The 12,441-nt window shown below is 39.5% G+C and overlaps 1 protein-coding gene across 1 annotated transcript in view; it reads left to right on the top strand.

Moving 5' to 3' along the window:
- The window catches only part of P2RX3 (purinergic receptor P2X 3), a 38,911-nt gene that overhangs the window by 25,998 nt on the left and 472 nt on the right, over positions 1–12,441 (top strand). Inside the window, exons 5-11 of the mRNA XM_070934767.1 lie at positions 2,377–2,470; positions 3,396–3,473; positions 4,399–4,540; positions 5,159–5,295; positions 6,533–6,626; positions 9,343–9,408; positions 9,927–10,004. Of these exons, the coding sequence (XP_070790868.1) occupies positions 2,377–2,470; positions 3,396–3,473; positions 4,399–4,540; positions 5,159–5,295; positions 6,533–6,626; positions 9,343–9,408; positions 9,927–10,004 (689 nt within the window). The remainder of the gene's footprint in view (positions 1–2,376; positions 2,471–3,395; positions 3,474–4,398; positions 4,541–5,158; positions 5,296–6,532; positions 6,627–9,342; positions 9,409–9,926; positions 10,005–12,441) is intronic.

Consider the following 12,441-nt stretch of genomic DNA (forward strand, 5'->3'; position numbering starts at 1 on the left):
TGCGCAGAGCAGTTAGGAGAGGTGAACAATGGAGGACAAGGAGTTGACTCCGGAAGCAAAACACACGTGGACACTGAATGGCCCCTCCCTGGCTGGGGAATAAATAGAAGGAAAGGGGAGTGGTTGTCGTAGGAGACAACAGATCGTATTTCTGAAGATTTTGCTCATGGTGTTTCATGCCACAAAGACTGCTTGCCAGAACTAAATTTGCAGCCTTTCAGCTTGGAGCTCGTGGCCTTGCAATTATTGTAAGGAACTGATAAGGTCTGTTACTGCAGTTAACTCCTTGAAGGACTCTTGCCTGGACTTTTCGGTGGGTGAATTCAATTAATTCACAAGAGGTAAATAAAGAGGGGGGTTTTGTGACAAGGATCTGTTTCTTGCTTCTGCTAAGGCTGGGTCAGAACAGTTATTGTCTGAGGACCCAAATGATTTGCAGTGAATGTTTGGTGGCCTGTATAATGCAATGAGAAGCATGCATCTGAAAATTAATGTACTGTGTTGAACATCAAGGAGGTTATGTTTGACAGGGAAAAATTATTTTTTAAAAAAATTATTTATCTACAGAGGTTATGCAATCACTGATATACCAATTTGGTTTTAAACTAAATTTAAATAAATTTACTTTAATAAACCCCCATGATGGTATACCACGGGCAATGGTCTGTCTTAACAGAGTGCCTAAAAATCTGTACACACAATGACCGAACTGGATATTGCATCCTTCACGGTCAAAAAATACAGAGGCAGCTATTAGACTACAGGAAAAATTGAATGGTTATTCATATATAAAAGGCAAAAAGACTTGAGCAAATAGATAAATTTGTGTTCCTCAGCAGAATGTTTACTAAAGAGGTTGGAATGAATGAAGAAAATTTAAGAAATTCAAATGATGGCATGTAGTCTGTTAGCACGAAACAAATATTTGTTGAAAGAATGAAAAAAATAGCTATGTATAAGATTGTTGTATGGAAGCATGAAGCAGAAATATAAAAGTAAGTTGAATCTAGTAGGAATGTGGTACTTACATATGGTCATCCTATGGTAAATCAGGAAGAAATAGAGTCAAGAATGAATGGGTACCGAATATATATGGATCAAGTATAAAACTTAGTAGCCAGTATGAAAAAAGAAGTACTTTGTGGTAGTCTAATCCTATCGAGAGAATAAATGAGTATTGAATCACAAAAGATATAACAGTGAATGGGTAGAGAGGGAGAAGAAAATTGTGAAAATTGTAGCTGGCTGGAACTAATGAAATTCTCAAAAGTGAGAGAGAGGTAAAAAGTTGAAAGAACAAAAAATAACACACGGACATGGAATAAATGTCCATGATTAGTTTGCAAGGATACAAAACTATAGAGAAATACAGTGAATGATTATATGTGAATGTAAATCAAATTAACTATATTGCTTTTTCTTTTTATTATTATTACGGGTCTTTAATTTACTTGGCTTCCTATTTCTTACAACTTTTCTCTGCTTTATATAATATTGATGAGTAGGTTGTATTGGTATATTATATTAAGAGACTAAAGCCAACAGAGCTATAAGATGGTTGCATTGGTATGAGATCATGTCAATTTTCAGCCAGCAAAAGAAAATGATGACCATTAGGGGTATCCAGGGACTTTCAGAGGTGTGTGGCCCATTCTTTACTCTCTGATCCCTAGGCGCTGCAGACTATATTCTCTCTATGCATCCCGAAGGAACCTGAGCCACAAAAGGCTACTGTACAGAATTCTCTTCCAATCCAATTCTATTTCTGTTTCAGATTGTCCCCTCCATTTTCTCCCTCTCTGGTACAATTTATTTTCCAAAACTTGGGTGATGCTATCATTATATTGGTGAGACTTTGTATCTCTTGAAAGATAAATCTGATAGAAATATAAATTAAATTGTGCAGAAAAAATATGGCTTCTAGGTACCACTATTGATGAGTATATGGATATATGAGAGCCATGGTGGAGCAGTGGTTAGAATGTGTATTGCAGGCTAATTCTGCTGACTGCCAGCGGTTTGATCCCAATTGGTTCAAGGTTGACTCAGCCTTCCATCTTTCTGAGGTCAGTAAAATGAGACCAAGATTGTTGGGGGCAATATACTGACTCTGTAAACTGCTCAGAGAGTGCCGTAAAGCACTGTGAAGTGGTATGTAAGCCTTAAGTGCTAATGCTATTGGTATATTATTGCCCTTTTGCTGGGGTGCATTTTCTAGAAAAAAAGGGCATAAAAATTATAAGTCTTTTCACTTCTACTGATGAGGCAGACAGAAGCAGAATTGCCCCCAGATAACCTGTCAAAATGAACCCCAAGAGTTGGGGTGAATTGGGCTTCTAGTGATTGAAATGATGGGGTTTTTTATTTCTTCTGCAGGAATATTAACAGGCCAATGTGTCAATTTCAATGCTACTTTTCGGACCTGTCAGATCCAGGGCTGGTGCCCAGCAGAAATGGACAATGTGGATGTGTAAGCACTTACCTATAGCATGTTATTTATGTTATCTATGTTATTTCACAGGAAGGGAACATAGGCCATGCTGTAGTTGGGAACATAGTCCCAGAATGTAAAACTAGTTGACTGGAAACCTAGAGTTCCTTCTGCGAGGGTTGACTTATATGTTTTTATTAGCTTTTATTTTTTTTAATGGGACTTGGGTGATAATGGCCTATGCACATGAAAAACTATGGATTGGACATTAGCTTCGCTATCACTAAGGGAATTTTCTTGGTATGTGACCTGGACAAATAGTGGAATGCAATAGCTAGTTGTATTAATAGCGTTACCATTTGTCAATACTTGGGCAAAAATGATGATTTTGCTTAAAGATTTTTTTTTTTTAATTTAGAAGGCTCAAGTATCAGTGTTGAGTTTTATGTAGGCCATAACACAGACTATAGATCCTCATTCAATGTACCAGGTTCTCTTCTGAAGAAAACTAAAGGTTTGAAATTTGGAGCAGGAATCAAGTTCAATATTGCCAAAGGTCCTCCCTCCTATTCTGTTGTTGAATTTGTATGCCTGTCTACTGTCCCTCTTACTTGTCAGTAAGGACCATGGACCTCTACAATGACATCTCTGTATGCTCCTCACAAATGATTGATGCTAAGTTAGAAGAAGACAGGACAATAGACGTTCAGAAAGTGGGGAAGTTCAAAGATCTGAGCCTTGGTAAAAGGAGGATGGAAATTCCCTCCCCAAAAGGAGTTTTAACTCTATGCTTTCAATCCACATATTTTATCAAAAAGAGAAATTAAGGTTTTCCTGTTTATGGTTTCTCCAGTTTGATACAGATTTCCAGAAAATAGCAAATGATTCTTTAATTGTTTTTCTTCCTTTCTTTAATTCACTCCTGATTTCAATCTGATTTCAGTTAGTATTTTTCTCTCTGCAGACCTGTAATGCTAGAAGCTGAAAACTTCACTCTCTTCATTAAGAATAGTATTCGCTTTCCACTGTTCAATTTTGAAAAGTGAGTAAGGTAACACCAACCCAGACCAATGTTGCACCTTGGAATTTACTTCTCAATACATATTAGGTGGACTTGAACTGAGAATTACTTTTCTAATGCAAAGGTTTTGCCTGATCTTGTGAGTTTCAGGAGGTCCCTTGAAAAGCAGCATGGATAGAGACTGACTTCCACAAGTCCACCTGGACAATAAAATCAGTATATAGCATACATCAGCATACCTAATCAGTTGTTGGATAATGGGCATGTGTGTATATATTTATATGTCCGTGTGTAAAGAGCCTGGTGGCGCAGCAGACTAATAGCCTGATATTAACATTCAGCTGCCTGCAATTACTGCAGGTTCGAATCTCCCCTGGTTCAAGGTTGACTCAGCCTTCCATCCTTTCTAAGGTAGGTAAATTGAGGACCCAGTTTGTGGGGGCAATAAGCTGACTTTGTATAAATATACAAATGTATGAAGGCTATTGCTTAACACATTGTAAGCCGCCCTGAGTCTCCGGAGAAGGGCGGCATATAAATCAAATTAAAAAAAAGAGAGAGAGATGGAAAGCAGCCACAAATTCACTCTGATGTAGAACCCTAATTGTTTACACCAGTCTTTCTTGACCTGCTTCTCCCCAAATGAGGTGATCTACTCTTCCAATACTTCTCACCAACATGTTATTTATGAGGGAACCAGAAAACAGTTTATGTATCCTGCTAGCAAATATCAGGCAGCTGCTGGTACTTTTTAATAGCTATGGCTCTTAACTTTTGCATTATCTCTAATTGAGGCTAGATAAGGAGGTAGCTTTGAAAATTCCATACCCAAAATGTGTTGTGCCAAGTTCAGAATTGTCATTCTCTACCCTACCTTCTGACCCCATCCACCTCTTTGGAGATGGATGGTTTGCTCTTGGGATAGTTTTCTTTGCTTCCTTCACAGGGGAAACCTGCTACCCAACATCACAGCAGAAGATATCCAGAAATGCCACTTCCATCCTTTAAAGCAACCCTTCTGTCCAATCCTGCGCCTTGGGGACATTGTAAAATTTGCAGGGCAAAACTTTACATCACTGGCAAGGACGGTGAGAATGCCAGTTGCACAGTGATCATACTGGAACAGCAATCAATATTTGGGTTTTGTTTATTTGCCTGGAAATTTGTTTTCAAATCCCCTATTATCTATAGAGATTGCTCAGGGTTCTTGAAAAGTCATTGTCAGGCTGAAATTACAGGATGGCTGAAATTCTAAAATACTAGTCTCTAATATCTATGGTAATTTAGTAGTATAAATGTAATTATCAATTAGATAAATAGTGAAACAGGAAAGCCATCGACCAAAATGAGGCCAAGAGAATAGCATTGCAATTAGAGATGGCAGACAAAACCGGATTGTACGGGAAGCCATAGATAATTCTTTTAATATACAGTAGAAGTGTATGTTGCATTAATTGGTGTGGAATAACTACCCCTCATTCTTAACCAGTTATTAATAAGAAGTATAACCCCACATCTTAGAGGTATGCAGAGGAAATGTACCCTTTTCTATTTGCCAGTGACCTGGATTGTTTGATCAAACAGTCAGTGGATTAGAAAGTGATTAATGAGTAAATTGTACCTTTAGAAGCAGCTCTGATTTCTTTCTTTGGCTTAATTGCTAGGATCTCCTGAGATTTCTCCTAAAGCTGTGCTTTTCTATGCAGGGTGGGATAATAGGAATCAAGATTGGATGGGTGTGTGATCTGGATCATTCTTGGGAGCACTGCATTCCCAGTTATTCTTTCAGTCGGCTTGACAGCGTCTCCGAAAAGAGCAAAGTTTCTAGCGGATACAATTTCAGGCAAGTCCTATAGAGAAGCAATAGACAGAAATCCCCCTTTCCAGTATTGATGAACTAAGATTTCTCTCTGCCATTGGAACTAGTTTTTGATTTTTAAATATACTAGCCTTCAGATTCCATCTACCAAGAAAATTTTCTTCTGTGTAGACACTCCAGAGACATTTCTTACAAGGAGGCAATTTTTCATCACAGGCAAAGCATAAAATAAGCTGCACAACATACAAGCCCTCACTCTTCTATCCAGAAACAGAGAATGTATGGGACGGTGGGTTATTCAGGCCTGGACTGTTTGTTTTTCCCATTCAGTCTTGGGACACTTCCACTGAGGGGGAAAAAAACCTTGTAGGTGATCAAGGAAATTTTTCCAGCCTGAAGGTCCAAAGGTCTTTGATAAGCAGACTATTCCTCATTATGGACTAATGGGTTGATTTAGTGTAATTTGGACTAATGGGTTGATTTAGTGTAATTTGGGCCTGAGAACTTTTCATTAATTTCTTTCTGATATACTAGTGGTTTTCTTGCTGCACACTAAGATATTCAAGTATCCAGTCAGCCCAGAGGTGGGCTTCAAAAATTTTAGCAAGGGGTTCTCTGCCCTGTTGCTGGGTGGGCATGGCCATGGTGGACGTGGCCTAGTTGGCCTCCTGCACCACAGTGGGGGGGGGCATGCTTTTGCCCTCCCTGGGCTCCGGAGGCTTTACTTGAACCTCCGGGAGGACGAAAACGGCCTCCCCAGGCTCTGGAGGCCCTCTGGAGGCTGGAAATGGACCCATTTCCAGCCTTCCCGAACTTCCGGTAGGCCTGTTTTTCGCCCTCCCTGAGCCTCCATGCACGCCATGCACTTACCTGCATCCAAAACAGGCCATGTGGGGACTCCTGGGAGGAGTGGGGTGGGTGGGGCCAGCCAGGAATGGGTTTTGGGGGTTCTCCGAACTACACAGAATCTTAGCTAGAGGTTCTCCTGAACTCCTGCAAACCCCCAGCAGCCCACCCCTGAGTCAGCCCAATTGTCACAGAGCTAACATGACAGAAAACTCCATCTTTCCTCCCAAATATTATACCAAAACTAGATATGTGTACCTTCCCAAACCAAAGTCACTTGTAAAATTTCTTCACTGCCATTCTGTTGCATGGCAAATGTGCCCATGTTTGTTCTCAGGATACCTAGGTCATATCTTTCTGTATATTTCTGTTTGTACATATATATGTGCACACACACCCTTTTCCTTGTCCACAGATATGCTAAATATTACAAGCAAGAGAATGGCACAGAGTTCCGCACCCTGATGAAGGCATATGGCATTCGCTTTGATGTTCTAGTATATGGAAATGTAAGTGAGGCAGGGCAAACCTGCCCATCTTGGAGCACAGGGCTGCTGAAATCTAGTGGGGGAGGAATTCAAACATAAAAGAGGGAATTAGGAAATATCTGGAGGAGGAAGAAGTCCTGGTTCTTTGGCTTTTGGAAAGGTGTTTGTCCTTGGCTGCCCTAGACTGCAAAGCATTAGAACCACGTATATAAAATGTAGAACCATCCTCACTGGGCCTGCCTCCTTCATCATCCATGACACATTAGTTGGTTCTGACCCAGAGGTGGTATTCAGCAGGTTCTGACCAGTTCTGGAGAATTGGTAGCGGAAATTTTGAGTAATTCAGAGAACCGGTAAATACCACCTCTGACTGGCCCCGCCCCCATCTATTCTCTGCCTCCCGAGTCCCAGCTGGTTGGGAGGAAATGGAGATTTTACAGTATCCTTCCCCTGCCATGGCCATCTAGCCATGGCCACCTAGCCATGCCATGCCCACCAAGCCACACCCACAGAACCGGTAGTAAAAAAATTTGAATCCCACCACTGTTCTGACCTCCTCCTCCTCCTCCTCTTCCTCTTCCTCCTCCTCCTCCTTCTCTTGGATGAGAAGTGAAATGCTTTCAAGAAAGTCCAGTTGCCTTTTAAACAGCACCTTTGGGATAACCATGACCTGGATGACTGAGATCTCCATAGACATTCTCCCATCAAAGGTTTTCCATAAAGCACTATGTTCGCTTTTAAGCCATGGAATATGGCAGAGCTTATTTTCACAGGTGCTATTTCCATTGTAAACCCTATTAAGTAAGTTCATCCTCCCTACTTCTAACAGGTAGAATGAGCATCTCCTTCTGCAAGAGCCTTTTGCTTCATCAAACCAAGTGATGCACCTTAGCAAGGCAAAATATCTCAATGAGATAAATCAATTTAATATCCATAAGTTTCATCATTAAGAATTTTGCCTGGGCAATCCAGATTCTAGACTGACATTCTCCCCTGCAGAATTCACCTTTAAGTGGGCATGCAGGGCCAGGGATCTCATCTACAATCTCCCCTTATCATAGATGGCCTAATTCTTCATCAGCGGAACACTTGAAGAATTTGATTTACAGGTTTACAGTTTACATCTAGACCTAAAGTCCTATAGAAATTAATAGGCCACAACTTCTAATTTCCAGTTCCACGGATTTTATAAGAAATAAGTGCAGCTGAATTACTGTGAATCCAGACTTACTTTCTGAAAACAGTCATTTGTGTTGCCATAACTCTGTTCCAGTTATGTTCCAAATCCATCATGATTTCATCCTTGCAGAAAGGGCTCCATTGCAATCGTGGTAAACAGTTTCATGACAAAAATCAGCCATCGAGGCTAATACTCTAAATCATTGTCTTGCTAAAGAAAAATTACCTGGGGGTTTCTGAAGCAAAGGAAAAAAAACTGATTTTTTTTTTTTTTTTTTTTGCAAATAGTCAGACACTGGGCTTGTTTGTATTTTGAAATATAACAGCACCTTACAAGCACCAGGACCATGTCACCTGCATACGGGAGTTATCATCTTGCAGTGGGACTCACTGACAATCTTTGTAAGAAGATAGGCTTTCCGGTCTCCCAATCTGATTAACTGCAGGTTCAGAAGGAAGTGAACTGTTCCCTCACGCCACAAAACAATTCTGCTATTTACAAAGGATAAATTATTGAGAAGTAATAGGAAATGAGCGCCCACAGAATAAAAAATGGCAATCCGGAATACAGGTTGTCCTCATCTTATTATCACAAATGAGGCCAGAATTTCCATTGCTAAGCAAGGTGATTGTTAAATGAGCGGTGCCCGATTTTATGACCTTTCCTGTCATGATTGTTAAGCAAATCACATGGTTGTTAAGCAAATCCATCGTAGCCCATTGACTTTGCTTATCAGAAGCTACCTGGGAAGATTGCAATGGCAGCCCCATGACCTTGGCATGTAAATAGATGCCGGTTGCCAAGTACCCAAATTTTCATCATATAAATGTGGGGATGCCGTAACTGTAAGGATCAGTCATAAATCACGTTTTTCAGTCCTTTTGTAACTAAACATTACTAAATGAATGGTTATAAGTCGAGGACTATCTATAATTTTAAGATCGGTATGTGAGAGATTGTGGCTAATTCATGAGAGGATATAAAAGGAAGTGATACATGTAGTTCTCAATTTATGACCGCAATTGAGCCCCAAATTTCTATTGTTAAGCAAGGCAGTGGTGAAGTGAGTTTCTCCCCATTTTACAACCCTTTTTGCCAGAGTGGTTAAGCGAATCACCACCATTATTAAGTGCCTCATGCGACCATTAAGCAAATCTGCCTTCCCTCCCTTGACTTCGCTTGTTGGAAGCTGGCTGGGAAGGTTACAAATGGTGCTCCCTGGGACAGTGCAACTCTCATAAATACATGCCCATTGCTAAGCAACCAGATTTTGATCATGTGACCATGGGGATGCTGCAATGGTCGTTAAGGGTGAAAACTGGTCCTAAGTCACTTTTTTCAGTGCTGTTATAACTTTGAACAGTCACTAAACAAATGGTTGTAAGCCGAGGACTACTTGTATTCCATGAATGGACAGAAAAGCCATTTCACAAAAGACAGAACAAGAGGTAATATCCGGTCACAGCTGCTTATCAACTCCCTTATCCCCCACTCCCATCCCCCATTCACTTAAGCGAACCTGTTTCTATTTGCTTACTCTGCCTTATCTTCCCTCAGGCTGGAAAATTTAATATCATACCAACACTAATCAACTGTGTGGCTGCTTTCACATCTGTCGGAGTGGTAAGTGTTTTGGTCTAACTCAGCTTTTTCTCTCCGTTCCATTCACTTTCCCGCCCCCCTCCTTCCATTGTTTATTCCATAAGTTTGGATCAGAAAAACCTCACTGTTAAACCGAGTCTGATTTTCAAAGCTAAGCATGTATCTCCAAGAAAGTTTCCTTAAACCTTGAGAAAACACAACTTTTTAACGAATATCTCACTTAGCAATATAAATGTTGGGCTCATTTGTGGTCATACCTCTATCTGCATCCACTGATACCTCGAAGTTAAACATGTGATATAATATATTAGATGTTAAGAAATACTGTACCAGTGAGATGGGCAGCATCAAAGTTTAATAAATAAACAGATAGATAAAAATTAACCGCAAATTTTGCAACCAACTTTTAAAAATAGTTTATTGCAGCTCTTTAACATTTTACAATGTGTAAAATTCTATAATATCAGCATGCATATCAGAGTTATACCTTCCACTATAGCTGTTAGGCTAACCATATCACCTGTTTTCTTCTCACCCAGGGGACAGTCCTATGTGACATCATTCTCCTCAATTTCCTGAAAGGTGCCGATCAGTATAAGGCCAAGAAATTTGAAGAGGTAAATCTATGCAAAATATACCATTAGGCTTGCTGGGGTCTCTCTGCAAACAAGAGGCGGCATGTGGCACAACATAGCCAGTTCAGACTTGGGGGAAAAAAACCCTTTAAACTGAAATGTGCACTTGGGGCTATTATTATAATTTATTCTGCTATTATAGAAGAAAGCAATTTGGCATATTTTAGACACTTGGAACTATAATCCTCTTGATGAACAGCCATTATCCAAGCTCCCACTTGGATTTTTGGCAGTCTCATAAAAAAGTTTCAAGGATATCCAATAAAGGAGTCCAGCCAAGCAACTGAAGACCAAATATGCTGCCTTTATTTATTTAACAAAAAATTCTTCTGTTCCTGTCTTCCCTTATGCAAGAGTCTCTTCTCTAGAATTATTCTCCATGAAGGACAAAATATATATTTTCTTTTCCAATTAATTAATTAATTTCCCACCATTTCCTACTTTGGCTATTTCCCCTCTCTTCCTCCTAGATTTAGCTGTGATTAGGCATTTATGTATTGTATGCATGTCTGCTTCTTACCATAATGGCTTTCAAAGCTTAAGAATGAGAATAGCAATGAAAATGCTGTTAGAAATAACAATTAAAACATTTGAACATTGTGCCAGGAATACTGTAAATGTGGACAGGGTGAAAACTACTAGGCCCACTCTTTCATTTAACAGACATTTAGCTCTAATTAAAATTAAATTACAAAGGATTGTTATACTTATAATTGTTCCCCCTGTGTGAAATGATCTCTTCTTTAGTCAGGCCAGAAATTTCAGTTTGGCAGCCCCTTCTGAGGGATCAGAGTTGGAGTTTTGCACCAGCTTCTAAGAGTCGCTCGTTTGCATTCCATTGTGTTCCACAAAGCAACCTAATTTATGTAGAACACCTGCAGTTCTATCCTTAATTCCAGTTTCTATAATAGTGACGAAAAACAGATCTGGATGCTCTAAAAAGGTCTGCTGTCATAAGTAGTCAAATGTAGAAAACCAAGAGGTGATGAGCTACTTTATGCTTGGAAGCCTAGTACCGTATGTCATTTTTCTTAATCTAGAGTAGGGATCCTCCGTGTTTGTGATTTAATGGGGTCCTGTTCTGGGCAGGGATGCTGCAAGGCTTGGCCCATTCATGTATTATTCCTTCTGGGGGATAGAGCCCCTTAGAAAGGACCAGTTTAACAGAATGCTACTCAGAGGTGGTATTCAGCAGGTTCTGACCAGTTCTGGAGAACCGGTAGCAGAAATTTTGAGTAGTTCAGAGAACTGGGAAATACCATCTTTGACTGGCCCCACCCCCATCTATTCTCTGCCTCCCGAGTCCCAGCTGATCAGGAGGAAATGGGGATTTTGCAGTAACCTTCCCCTGGAGTGGGGTGGGAATGGAGATTTTACAGTATCCTTCCCCTGCCAACCCCACCAAGCCATGCCATGCCATGCCCACCAAGCCATACCCACAGAACCGGTAGTAAAAAAATTTGAATCCCACCACTGAAATTGCTACTATTGCTTCTCCCTGTTGTCTGTGTTTGACTTTGCCCTTGCTTAACTTTACAAAAATATTACTGAAGACTGGTACTTTTCCTATAACAGTTCCTAAGCTTTGAAATTAAACATTTAATAAAATTTAAAAAAGTCACATGAGGGAGGAAATGGGCAGGGGCCAGGGGAACTTTCAAATTCAGGCAAGCAAAAATGCCTTCAAAATATAACTTATCAGAAAACTTCCCATCAGACACACTTTCAGAAATATTTACCGAATCTTTATGCTGAATTATTCAATAGCTGAATTCTTATGGAATTAGAAATCAGAGAGAAACAGATTCAAGGGGAAAATTACAGTTTTATACTCATTTATCAGAGAGCAAGTGCTACTTAAGTAAGCAAATCTCACATCTGATTAGACATGCAGGATTATATTGAATATATTAACAGAACATGTTATTTTTTAGAGGAATCACATAGAGGGAATCTTTCTTTTATTGATTGGTTCAGTTTAATAATACTTCTTTTAAAACAGAAATAAATATCTTTAAATGAGGAGATTTAGTTAGGATAAGAAAAAACAGATACATAAAGCATTCCACATTATTATTCTACTTCCTCCAAAGAATTTCAGATGACACAAGAAGACAGCTTAGTTTATCATAATCTATTTAAAGCAATGCTTCCCCTTCCCAAAGAATTTCCAAAACTGCTAAATCATTGAATTTGTTGAGAATTATGTAAAATTATTCTGGCGTAAGATGAAGCAAAGAATCTGCATAAGAACTTAAATAAAAAGTGAGTAAAAAAAGTAAAAAAAAAAAAGCCTCCCTTTCCTTATTACAAGATTTGTGTGACCTTGGCTTCTTAAATCAGTTTTCCACTTTATTAAATTTCAAACAAAATATATGAAATACAAAATAAAAAGGGAAAACTTTCCATAGTGGTTAGG

Source organism: Pituophis catenifer, unplaced genomic scaffold (genome assembly GCF_029215685.1).
Source record: "Pituophis catenifer annectens isolate HBS135680 unplaced genomic scaffold, rPitCat1.0.hap2 SCAF_1, whole genome shotgun sequence".
Taxonomy (NCBI): Eukaryota; Metazoa; Chordata; class Lepidosauria; order Squamata; family Colubridae; genus Pituophis; species Pituophis catenifer.